The sequence below is a fragment of the Geotrypetes seraphini genome, chromosome 5 (genome assembly GCF_902459505.1).
Source record: "Geotrypetes seraphini chromosome 5, aGeoSer1.1, whole genome shotgun sequence".
Classification (NCBI taxonomy): domain Eukaryota; kingdom Metazoa; phylum Chordata; class Amphibia; order Gymnophiona; family Dermophiidae; genus Geotrypetes; species Geotrypetes seraphini.
Window position 1 is genome coordinate 136,772,532 of NC_047088.1, and position 12,854 is coordinate 136,785,385.

The 12,854-nt window shown below is 43.1% G+C and overlaps 1 protein-coding gene across 8 annotated transcripts in view; it reads left to right on the forward strand.

Annotated features, from left to right (window-relative positions):
• The window catches only part of PIKFYVE (phosphoinositide kinase, FYVE-type zinc finger containing), a 936,520-nt gene that overhangs the window by 492,402 nt on the left and 431,264 nt on the right, over positions 1-12,854 (forward strand). For all 8 annotated transcript variants that reach the window (XM_033947121.1, XM_033947126.1, XM_033947127.1 and 5 more), the window contains 2 exons: positions 1,117-1,191; positions 2,933-3,040. In XM_033947121.1, the coding sequence (XP_033803012.1) occupies positions 1,117-1,191; positions 2,933-3,040 (183 nt within the window). The remainder of the gene's footprint in view (positions 1-1,116; positions 1,192-2,932; positions 3,041-12,854) is intronic.

The following is a 12,854-nucleotide window of genomic DNA, read 5'->3' on the forward strand; positions in this document are numbered from 1 at the left end:
CCGGGAATTTATTGCTCTTAAGCCTATCAATCTGCCTATACACCTCCTCTAGACTGACCGTCAATCCTGTCAGCTTTTCGTCTTCATTTCTAGCATATAACCTGATGGGTTCCGGTATGCTGTGTACATCTTCGGTAAATACAGACGCAAAAAATGTGTTCAGTTTGTCGGCAATTGCTTTGTCCTCCTATAGTGCTCCCTTTATGCCATGGTCATCCAACGGTCCCACCGCTTCCTTCGCAGGTTGTTTCCCCTTAATATATCGGAAGAACGGCTTGAAGTTCTTCGCCTCCTTGGCTATTTTTTTCTCATAGTCTGTTTTGGCCCCTTTTACCACCTAATGGCACCTGCGTTGATGTTGTTTGTGCTTGTTTCAGTTTTCGTCTGTTTTTGACCTTTTCCATTTTTTAAATTAAGTTTTCTTGTCTTTTATCGCTTCCTTCACCTCTACAGTGAGCCACGCCGGTTCTTTATTCTTTTTCCTCTTTGATCCCTTTAAAAAGGGACCAAGCATGCTCTAGCGTTTTTACAGTGCTTATCCTCTTCTTAATCTTCTTCCCTACCAAGAGTCTCATCCCTTTATAATTCCCTTTTCGGAAGTTCAGTGCTGTATGACACATATGGTGTCAAGTTTTCAATGGTGACCAAAAATATAGCTGACTAGTTGAAATGCTGAACATTTCAAGTTGCATGATACCCTTAAGGGGCAACTCATAAAGGACTACTTCTGTCTCTATCTACTGGTTGATGGACATAATCCTGTAGTCTGGACTAGTCTAGTAGGTCTACAGGAAAGAAATGATCAGTAAGACATAATTTTTCCTTGAACATTTATATAATTTATGGGTCTGTACCACGACTGGGCCTGTGATTATAAGTGTGTGGGACTGCTTGGGTGGGTAGGGGGAATTGCTCCATGGCTTGTTATTGTATGCATAGCATGTTGTTGTTGTATTATAATTTCACTATGTAGTCTTGCCTTTGATGTTACATAAGAACAAGCATTCTGGAGCTTAATAAAATTTCAAGAAAAAAATATCTTAAGCTCATACAAGTTACAAATAATCATTTTAAGGATATTTACCAATCTAATTTTCTTTTTTAAAATGTTTTCAGATCCCAGGTGGAAAGAAGTTTGATTCTATGGTGGTGAATGGCTTTGTATGTACTAAGAACATTGCCCACAAGAAGGTAATCCAGTGGCTAACTTAAGTGAGATGACCCATTATCAATGTACGACAGGATACCTTGGTAGTCCAACTCTTTCAGATGCCTATAAGAATATGCTATTTGAAAGAATTGGGTTTTATGTACTTTCTGATTTACTTTTAAAGTAATAGAAATGCATATCAAATATGATGGATGTAATGTCATCACTTAACTCTGTAGTGCAATGTGTCTAGTGTTCCTGAACTGTATAGTTATGCATATAAACCCACAAAATGCTTGCAGAAAACTGTTCTATGGCTGGGAGGGTGTAGATGGGCTGGAGTAAGTCTTAACAGAGATTTCGGCAGTTGGAACCCAAGCACAGTACCAGGTAAAGCTTTGGATTCTTGCCCAGAAATAGCTAAGAAGAAAAAAATTTAAAAATTTAAATTGAATCAGGTTGGGCAGACTGGATGGACCATTCGGGTCTTTATCTGCCATCATCTACTATGTTACTATGAGAGGATTTCCAGAGATAGAGAGTTCTTCACTGATAAGACTTTGCTGGGAAATTGCTTACAAACTTGGGAAAAGGGAATCCTAAAGCTATATAAATATTTAAAGTAGTTTGCTCACTTAGCGAGGGGGTTTAGAGATAGTTTTTGGTTTTTTTTAGCATAGGAAGTCTCTGTTAGTGTACATAAGCTAGTATTTCAAGGGGCTATTTTTAAATGACTGTAGTATCAATATAAAGGCACAGGCTGCTTCAGTTTAGACTTTTATTTAACTTAGCCATTTCAAAAGGCAGCTATCAATACAAACTGAAAGCAAGCTATTTGTGAATATGTAGTTTAAAGTATTTACTAGAGAGAGTAACTTTTACAAAGAACCTTGCAGGGTTTTTTTTGGTATCAGGACAAATACAGTGTTCAGTTATCTGTCAGTCAAACCACAGTGGCCGATTAAAGAGAAAAGTTCAAAAGGGCCCACTGATACATTATTTGCAGTGTAAATCAGCAAGGAATCAGAAGCAGATAAATAGGGCACTGCTGATCTCTCCATCAATCCAATAGAGGTGCTGTGCGAGGACTTCCAGAGATAGAGAGATCTTCACTGGTAAGACTTAGCTGGAAAATTGCTTACAAACTTGGGAAAAGAGAATTCTGTGGTGGATACACAGGAGTCCATACTTGAACTGTTAATTCCTATTTCCTGCAAACTGCAGAACGATATCACTTTAAGAACTTGAAACTCCTCCTGTTTAGTGAGGAACAGCTCTCTCCTCAGTTTTTCCTTCTGCAAGCAAACTCAGAAGGTGTGTTCTGACCTGCTCTGCTGCTTTTTGTTGTTTGGGGATATTTTTCCATCAGATTTTGAAAATTCTTTGTTTCTTCAATATTTGGAGGTCCCCTTCTCAGACATACACTGCCAAGGAAAGTTTGCAGTTCCACATGGGAGGACTGCTGTTCCCTGGCCAATCTCATAGAGTACTGGCGGACCCAGCCTACTTTGGGTCCATTCATAGAAAAGCTGGTCTAAGGGGAAGAGGAGCCAAGCAGCAATGGGGTGAAACTCAAGCACATGGTGGCAGATGAATTTCTTCTTCCCCAATCTGGGGTTGTGCAGGGAGGCTCAGGTTCCCCAATGAAAGGCTTCTCTGTATCTTGAACCTAAGAGCAGTAGATAGTATGCTTACTTAGTTCATGACTTGCAGTATTACTAATTGAATGCATTTTAGTGTTCTGTATTTTGTTCATAACTCCCTCAATAACTTTTTTCCTAGATGAATGCCTATATTAAAAATCCCAAGATACTGCTGTTGAAGTGCTCCATTGAATATCTATATCGAGAGGAAACCAAGTTTACATGCATAGAGCCTATAGTTCTGCAGGTCAGAATCAACATATTAATGTTTAGTGAACTGTGTGTCATATGTTGGTATGATTTTATTGGGCGAAAAAGGAAAGTTGATCACTAAGATCCTTTACACAAATTTGCAGTCTCTTCATAAGAAAAAAAAGAGGGCCTCTATTGTCCCTGACATTGATATACTTTATTACTTGTATTCCACTAAGGCGGAGTACAAAAATATGCATACTTAAAAACATAGCACTCAGAGCAGAATGCAAACAACTACAAAAATCCATTGATTAAATATCAGTTCAAATTGTCACAGGTCATATCTTCAAACACAGGATTACAGTTATCCATAAATCAGTCCCAAACCACTGCATAATAATAACTTAATAATAATAACTTTATTCTTGTATACCGCAATACCATGGAAGTTCTATTCGGTTAACAATAGAAGAGACTGTACATTTACAGCGAAGTTACATTTACAGCGTTGTTACATTTACAGCGATGTTACATAAATGGCAGTGAAAATTAACAGCGAAGTTACATACATTTACAGTGAAGTTACATATTACAGCGTTTTTACAATTACAGCGATGTTGCATATATGGCAGTGAAAAGGCATGTGCTAAGAAGAGGCTGTACATTTACAGCGATGTTACAAATTATAACGGTGTTACATTTACAACGTTGTTGAATATAAGGCCGTGAAAAGGCATATGCTATGGAGGCCTGAGGGGCCTTTAGATCAAAACTGAGATTGGGTAAGAGGGTCATATCGAGGAAGGGAGGGAGCAGGGAAGGAGGGAAGGTTAGAATAGGCCCGGGAGCCTTAGGTCCCTCCTGGGGGCAGGGCCTGAGGCACATGGTCGGGTTGGGCCCATGTGCCTCAGGCCCCGCCCCCAGGAGGGACCTAAGGCTCCCGGGCCTATTCTGATTGGCCCAGGCGCCTTAGGCCCCACCAGTAGGCGGAGCTTTGGGACGGATGGGCCAATCCGGCCTCATTCCGTCGTTGGCTGCCTGCCGGACAGGCGGGTTTGGCTCCCGTCTGTCCGGCCAACTACAGAAAGGTACGGGGAAGGGGGTTGGGGGTGTCGTGGGGGTCGGCCAGGGGGGTCGCGGGTCGGCTGGGGGGGCGGTCGGAGGTTCTTGGGGGGGGGCGGTCGTTGGGGGGAGGGGGGGTTTGCGTCGAGGGCAGGAGGGCCTGGGATCCCTCCTGCCCGTAATGTAGTGCAGGGTGGGGTTAGGGGGTCGCCGTGGCCAGGAGGACTTGGGCTCCCTCCTGGCCCGATATTTTGTGGGGAGTTGGGGAATCGGCGGGGCAAGAGGGCTTGGGCTCCTTTTTGCCCCGATCGTGTCGGGGAGTCGGGGGGGCAAGAGGGAGCCAGGCGGAGAGAGGGCAGTTAAGCGCAGTGCCTGCGCGGAAGGATGCAGCTCGGGCGACTTCGTTGTGTGAAACGAAGTTCGTTGTACGGATCAAGACATAAAGTTCGTTGTGCGCAGCGTTCGCTGTGCGAGGCGTCCGTTATGCGAGGCACCACTGTAAACCGTTCTGAGCCCTCCTGGGAGAACGGTATAGAAAATTGATAAATAAATAAAAAATAAAATAAAAATAGACAAATATAGTGCAAAATATAGACAGCAGATATAAATTCTCAAAACTGACACGTTTTGATCACTAAATTGAAAATAAAATCATTTTTCCTATCTTTGCTGTCTGGTGATTTCATGAATCTCTGGTTGCGTTTCCTTCTGACTGTGCATCCTTTCTTTCATTTCTTTCTTTCTGCACTTAGGCCCAACAATTGTCCCTTTCTATTCCCTCCCTCCTTCCTTCTTATGTCCTTAGTGCCCCCAGTGCCTCCTTCCTATGTACTTAGTGCCCCTTCCTGTGTCCTTAGTGCCCCCAGTGCCTCCTTCCCATGTCCTTAGTGCTCCTAGTGCCTCCTTCCTATTCTTAGTGCCCCTTCCTATGTCCTTAGTTCCCTCAGTGCCTCCTTCCTATGTCTTTAGTGCCCCTTACCATGTCCTTAGTGCCCTCAGTGCCAACTTCCCATGTCCTTAGTGCTCCCAGTGCCACTTCCCATGTCCTTAGTGCCCCCAGTGCCTCCAAACAAATATAAAAAGCAAAAACATAGTACACACAGAGGGGACATACATACATACGAAACAACAGCAGGAATAGGGAAGTAGCAAACAGCAGGCGCAGGAGAGAACACACACACACAAGCAAAAAAGGTACCAGCGCAATAATAAAGAGCACTCCAGAAAGGCGGACAGCAATGGAAGCAGAAGGAATCCAGAGGATGAGCTTTCCAGTGTACTGCATGGACTGCCATATGTACGATTATCTCCCCTCGGGGAGGCAGTCGTATGTATGCGGTCAGTGATAGGAACTGAAAAGCTTGAAGAAGGAAGTTAGTCGACTGAAGTACAGGATTCAGGAACTGGAGGAACTTTACAGAAGACCCAGTCAGGACAGCCGAAGACCCTATGAGAGAGAGGCACATCGAGGAACAAGTCAGGGAGCTCGAGAGGTTTATTGAGGAGGCCTAAAGGAGGGTGGAAGAACAAGAACAGCATAGGGAAGACGTAGATCCACCCACATGGAATGAAGAACAGGAGCAATCCGACTTCAAGGAAGAAGAAGCCCACAGAGGTATTCCGCAGGAAGGGGAGGCAAGGTCTTGCCGATGCCTAGAAGAGGAAGCAGCAAAGCACACCGAGTACAGAGGCCTGCGGCTGGAGTGAAAACTGAAAAAAGGAAAGTCTGCGATCCTAGTGGGAGACTCAATCCTAAGGCAAGTAGATAGCCACATAGCAGGAGGGAGAGAGGATTGCCTAGTGACCTGCCTCCCAGGAGCAAGAGCAAGAGACATCGTCGACAAAATTGAAAGGATCCTAGAAGGAGCAGAGACGGAAGAGACTACAGTGATGATCCACATAAGGACAAATGGCGTCAGCAGGAGAGACTACAATAGGAATGCGCTGATCGAACAGTTCAAGATTCTGGGAAAGAAGTTGAAGATGAGGACTCGGAAGATAGCGTTTTCAGAGATCCTACCAGTACCAAGGGCAGATGTGAGGAGACAGACGGAACTACAATCAATAAATGTTGCGGCGGTGAGCAGGAAGCAGGGAGCGAGCCCATTCTCCCGCAATCGCCTGTCCTGTTGTCCCCACACACAGCTTCGGGACGCTGTTGCTGAAAACTGGACATTTTGGCGTCTCAAAGCTATGTGTGGGGACAACGGGACAGGGGATCAGAAAAAGGGATGGCCCATTCACAGAATCGCATGGGTGGGATATGGTTATACCAGGCTACAATCTACTTCGTCGGGACAGAGAGGGCAAATTAGGAGGGGGGGGTTGCACTATACACTAAGAATAATATCAAAACTACCAGGATCACAGAGGTTAGATACACAGGGGAATCACTTTGGGTAAACCTGGCCAGAGGGAATGAAAAATGCCTTTACCTCGGTGTGGTATACAGGCCTCCAAGACAACAGGAAGACAAAGACAAGGAATTGATTGAGGACATAGAGAACATCACTTTGCGTTGTAACACAGTACTGTTAGGGGACTTCAACATGCCAGATGCACACTGGAACACCCTCTCCGCGACTACGTGTGGTAGCAGAAGAATATTAACCTCCATTAAGGGTGCACAACTCAAACAAATGGTATTAGAGCCCACCAGGGAAAAGGCAATACTGGACCTGGTACTCACAAATGGAGACAGTGTCTCGGAAGTATCAGTGGGAGACATGCTGGCCTCCAGTGACCACAACATGGTATGGCTCAACCTCAGGAAAGACTTCTCTAAATCAAACACAGCAACGAGGGTCCTCAACTTTAGGGGCGCAGACTTCAACCACATGAGAGACTTTGTCCATCAGGAGCTGCAATACCATGCAGAAACTGACAATCCAGAAACTATGTGGTCTAATCTAAAATCCATCCTGAGCGAAGCATCTAGCCGCTACATAAATACAGTAAGCAAACGCCGGAGAAACAAAAAACCACAATGGTTCAGCAAGGAAATTTCGGGTCTCATTAAAAAGAAAAAAGAAGCATTTATCGCCTACAAACATCTTTGGAAAAGGGAGGCAAAAGAAGACTATCTGGCCAGATCTAAGGCTGTCAAAAAGGCAGTCAGGGAAGCCAAACTTCGAACAGAGGAAGATCTAGCACGGAACATTAAAAAAGGGGACAAATCCTTCTTCAGATACATTAGCGACAGGAAGAGAAACAAAGATGGGATAGAACGCCTTAGGCAATCAGATGGAAACTACGCAGAATCTGATACTACCAAGGCAGAACTGCTAAACGAATACTTCTGCTCAGTATTCACCTGTGAAGCACCGGGAGCTGGTCCACAACTACAGATAAGAGACAGCCAAAATGACCTGTTTCATGATTACGAGTTTACATTACATTACATTACATTACATTCGGGATTTCTATTCCGCTATTACCTTGCGGTTCAAGGCGGATTACAAAAGGTTAGTTTAAGGACAGGATTACAATGAATTACAGAATTACAGAATTACAGAGTTAGAGAATTATAGAATTACAGAGTTACATAATTACAGAATTACATAATTACATGAATTATAATGAATAGCTAGATAGGTTAGATGTAGATCTTAAGGGCTTTTAGAGGTCGTGTTGTTATTGCTGTTTTAGGAATTTCTTGAAAAGTGTGGTTTTTATTTCTTTTCTGAACGTCTTATAGTCTGGGGTTGTCATCAGAAGGTTGGAAATCTGTTTGTCCAGTCTTGCAGCTTGTGTGGCTAGGAGGCCGTCATGTTGTTTTGTTCTTTTTACTTCTTTGGATGGGGGGGGTATGAATGGGGAGTGCGTTTTTCTGTGTCTGGTGTTGGTTGCTTGGATGAGGCGATTGTTCAGGTATGATGGGCTGTCTCCGTGTAGGGTTTTAAATAATATGCAGTAGAATTTGAATTGGATTCTTTCTTGGATTGGGAGCCAGTGTGAGTTGATGAAGGCCTCAGTGATGTGGTCGTGTTTTTTCAATGAATAGACGAGTCTTAAGGCTGTATTTTGGATTGTTTGGAGTTGTCTTATCGTATTTGCTGGACATGGGAGGAATAGTATGTTACAGTAGTCCAATATGCCTAGTATCAGGGATTGTACTATAAGTAGGAATTGTGTACTTTCAAAGAATTTTCGGACTTGTCTCAGGTTTCTCATGATTGCGAATGATTTTTGAGTTGTTTTGTTTATTTGCGGTTGCATTGTGCAGCATCTGTCTATGGTCATGCCTAGTAGTTTTATGGTTGTTTGGATGGGATATTTGGTTGCGTTTATGTCTAGTATGGTTGTGGTTTGGATCTTGTCGTTTTCTAGGAGGATGAATTTGGTTTTGTCTTGGTTGAGTTTAAGTTTGTGATTTTCCATCCAGGTTGTGACTGCTTCCAGTGTTTGGTGAAGTTCGTCTGTCATGGTTGGTTTGGAATGATCGTATGGGATGAGGATGGTGATGTCATCCGCATAGCTATAGGATGTTATGCCTAGATTATCCAGATGAGTTCCTAGAGAGGCAGTGTATAGATTGAAGAGGGTGGGGGATAGTGGAGATCCTTGTGGTACGCCGCAGGGGTTTGACCAGGATTCTGATTTTTCTTTGTTTGATTTTACGCTGTAGGTTCTGAGTTTTAGGAATCCTTCGAACCAGGCGTATACTTTATCTGAGATGCCTATTGCATCTAAGATCTGTAGAAGGATGTTGTGGTCTACTAGGTCGAATGCCGCCGATAGGTCCAGTTGTATGAGTAGCATTTTTTTTCCTGTACTAAGTTGTTGTCTAACGGTATCCATGAGGGAGCCTACTAATGTCTCTGTGCTGAAGTTTGTTCTGAATCCTGATTGCATGGGGTGGAGTAGGTTGTGGTCCTCTATGTAATTGGTGAGGAGTTTGGCTACTAGGCCTTCTATAATTTTGACATATAGCGGAATTGAGGCTATAGGTCTATAGTTAGCTGGGAGGTTTTGTGGTGCCTTTGGATCTTTTTGGATTGGGGTGATGACGATTTCGCTGAGGTTGTCAGGGAATGTGCCCTCTGTGAGCGTGAATTGGATCCATTGTAGAGTTATGGTGCGGAACTTTACACTAGAGGTGGTAAGGAGATATGAGGGGCAATGGTTGAGGTCACAGGAGGCATGGCTGTATTTTTTGTAGAATTTGTTGAATTCTGACCATTGTATGTTTGGGAATTGAGTCCAAATTCTGTCTGCTGCGATTGCCTCTTTTCCTGTAGGGTGGATTGTGATTGGATTTTGCTTGGATGGGTTGAGGATGAGTGTGGCTCTGGTGTTGGTGATTTTATTCTTGAAATGTTCTGCTAAGAGGGTAGGTACACCCAGTAGCGTCTATCACGAACTTTCAAGACTCAAAGTAGACAAAGCCATGGGACCTGACAATCTACACCCCAGGGTACTCAGAGAGCTGAGTGAAGTTCTGGCTGAACCACTATCCGTGCTCTTCAATCTTTCCATGCGCACGGGAAAAGTACCCCTAGACTGGAAAACAGCTAACGTAATTCCACTCCACAAAAAGGGCTGCAGAACAGAGACAGAAAATTACAGACCGGTGATTCTTACATCCATAGTGTGCAAACTCATGGAAACACTGATCAAACAGAAACTCGACAAAATTCTAGACGAAGAAAATTTACGTGATCCACACCAACACGGATTTACAAGGGGAAGGTCCTGCCAATCTAATCTGATTGACTTCTTTGACTGGGTGACCAGTCATCTGGATGCCGGAGAGTCCCTGGACGTGATATATTTGGACTTCAGCAAAGCTTTTGATAGCGTCCCGCACCGCAAGCTGTTGAACAAACTAAAATCGATGAGATTAGGGGATACATTCACTACATGGATAAGGGATTGGCTAGATGGTAGGCTTCAAAGGGTGATGGTAAACGGTACCCCCTCCAAAACGTCAGCAGCAACGAGTGGAGTACCTCAGGGCTCCGTCTTAGGGCCGATTCTATTCAATTTATTCATAGGAGGTTTGACCCAAGGGCTTAGAGGAAAAGTATCACTGTTTGCCGACGTCACCAAACTATGTAACATAGTAGGCAAAAGCAGTGTGCCTGACTTTATGACGCAGGACCTACGGCAGCTGGAACAGTGGTCATCAACTTGGCAGCTAGGCTTCAATGCTAAAAATGTAAAGTAATGCACCTAGGCAAAAAAAATCCACACAGGACTTACACACTAAATGGTGAAACCTTGTCCAGGACCACGGTGGAACGTGATTTAGGAGTGATCATTAGCAATGATATGAAGGCTGCTAATCATGTGGAGAAGGCTTCGTCCAAGGCAAGACAAATGATGGGCTGCATCCGTAGGGGTTTTGTCAGCAGAAAACCTGAAGTCATAATGCCACTGTACAAATCCATGGTGAGATCTCATCTCGAGTATTGTGTTCAATTCTGGAGACCACACTACCGGAAAGATGTGTTGAGAATTGAGTCGGTTCAGCGAATGGCTACCAGGATGGTCTTGGGGCTCAGGGATCTCACGTATGAAGAAAGGCTAAAAAAACTGCAGATGTACTCACTGGAGGAGCGAAGAGAGAGGGGGGACATGATTGAGACCTTTAAGTATATCACGGGGCTTATAGAGGTGAAAGATGATATCTTCAGTCTTACAGGGCCCTCGGTAACCAGAGGACACTCGCTGAAAATTAGGGGAGGGAAATTTCAAGGTGATGCTAGGAAGTACTTCTTCACCGAAAGGGTGGTCGATCATTGGAACGAGCTGCCTCAGCAGGTGATTGAGGCCAACAGCGTGTCAGATTTTAAGAAAAAATGGGATATTCACGTGGGATCTATAGGGGAGTAAAAGTCAAGGAGTGGGTCTTAAGTATGGGCAGACTCGATGGGCTATGGCCCTTTTCTGCCGTCAATTTCTATGTTTCTATTCAAAACGGTCACCTTACATTTACCAGGTGATATGGTGAGAGAAGCACAAATGAAGAGAGTGTAAGCCTCTCTTTGTGAATGACTTGGTGAGGTGTTTTAAGCTATAAATTCATCTAGTAATTGTTTCATAATTAATATCCATGGTCTTGGTTTTCTTGGCTGGTTCTTATCATAACTGGTTGACTGGAGCCATTGAATCTGCTTATGAGCCGTTTAGTGCCAGACTGAGGAGGGTGTCCTATGGCAGTGAATGACAGCAGAGATCTTTCCTAAGAAACACCTATTATTCCTCACATTGAAGGACAGTCTCTTTGAACATCACATTCCCTTGAGTAGAGTGAGGTTTTTTTTCTCTTTATATTAACTTTTTATTTAAAAAAAAAAATCCTACATTGATAATTGAAAGAAAAAAGAACATAATTGAAGCTTCTGATTCTAGGTTTATAAATGTAATGTAATGTAATGTAATTTATTTCTTATATACCGCTACATCCGTTAGGTTCTAAGCGGTTTGAAGAAAATATACATTAAGATTATAAATGAGAAGTAAGAAGGTACTTAAAAAAATTCCCTTACTGTCCCGAAGGCTCACAATCTAACTAAAGTACCTGGAAATTAATAAAGAAGAGAAAATAAAGATGGTTGAAAAAAGAAAAATTCTATGTGAACTTATAGGATGGAAATTAAACTGACAGTGAAGAACTGTATGAAAAATACATATGGAATGCAGTTAGAGAGGATAGGTTACAATCTATTTATGGTATTTGTTTAATTGGAAGGTGTTAAGGTGGGTAATTTGGGGGAAGGTTATCTGAAGGTAGGTGAATCTTCTGGAGGTAAAAGAGGAGGGGTTAAGATATTTGGATGAATTTTTTGAAAAGCAGGGTTTTGATTTCTTTTCTGAATGTTTTGAAGTTGTCTGATATTGTTATAAGATTGGAGATGGAATGGTTGATTTTTGCTGCTTGTGTTGCCAGAAGGTTGTCAAACATTTTCTTGCGTTGTGTGCCTTTGAGTGGGGGGAAGGCGAAAGGGTTCGAGGTTCTTCTGTGTCTTGAGGTGGAGATTTGGTTTAAGCGGTTGTTTAGATAGGAGGGGGAAGAGCCGTGTAATGCTTTGAATATCAGGCAGTGGAATTTGAATTGGATTCGTGCTTGTATGGGTAGCCAGTGAGAGTCTAAGAAGGCAGTTGTTATGTGATCATATTTTTTGAGTGAGTAGATCAATCTGAGGGCGGTGTAAATGTTAGGTGTTTTGTTCTCAAACTAAGTCTGTGCTTTGTTGAACATACTCAAAATCGGTGTATATCAGTATTTCACACTGGATAACCAACTTTTGTGGCGCATTGTATTTGTTAGTTTAAAATATTTATAATCTGCACCATTAACATTTTAAGGTGAATCCATTTTTTACTTTAAAATATTTTTAATTTATAGACTCTCATGGTCCCTAGCAGTCACACACTTTTATCTATCCCCTTATCTGCTACAGTAGTCAGTCTCTCTCTCTCTCTCTCTCAACAACTCTCCCCCACCCCCATTCCTCTCCATCATTTGATTAGTGGAACAGGGTCATCCTCTTGTGCACTAACCAGTGGCTTAGAGCAGATCAGTATCCGACTGCTTCCCTGAGCCTCCTTTGGGAACTTGTGACACTTCTTGTTTAGATAGATACTGTTAAAGCAGTCAGTTCTTTGACTCGGTGACCAGAGAATTGGATAGAGGATGTGCGCTAGATGAGGTGTATTTAGATTTTAGCAAAGCCTTTGACAATGTTCCACACAGACATCTAATAAATAGGAACATAAGAACATAAGCAGTGCCTCTGCTGGATCAGACCAGGGGTCCATCCTGCCCAGCAGTCCGCTCACGCAGCTGCCCATCAGGT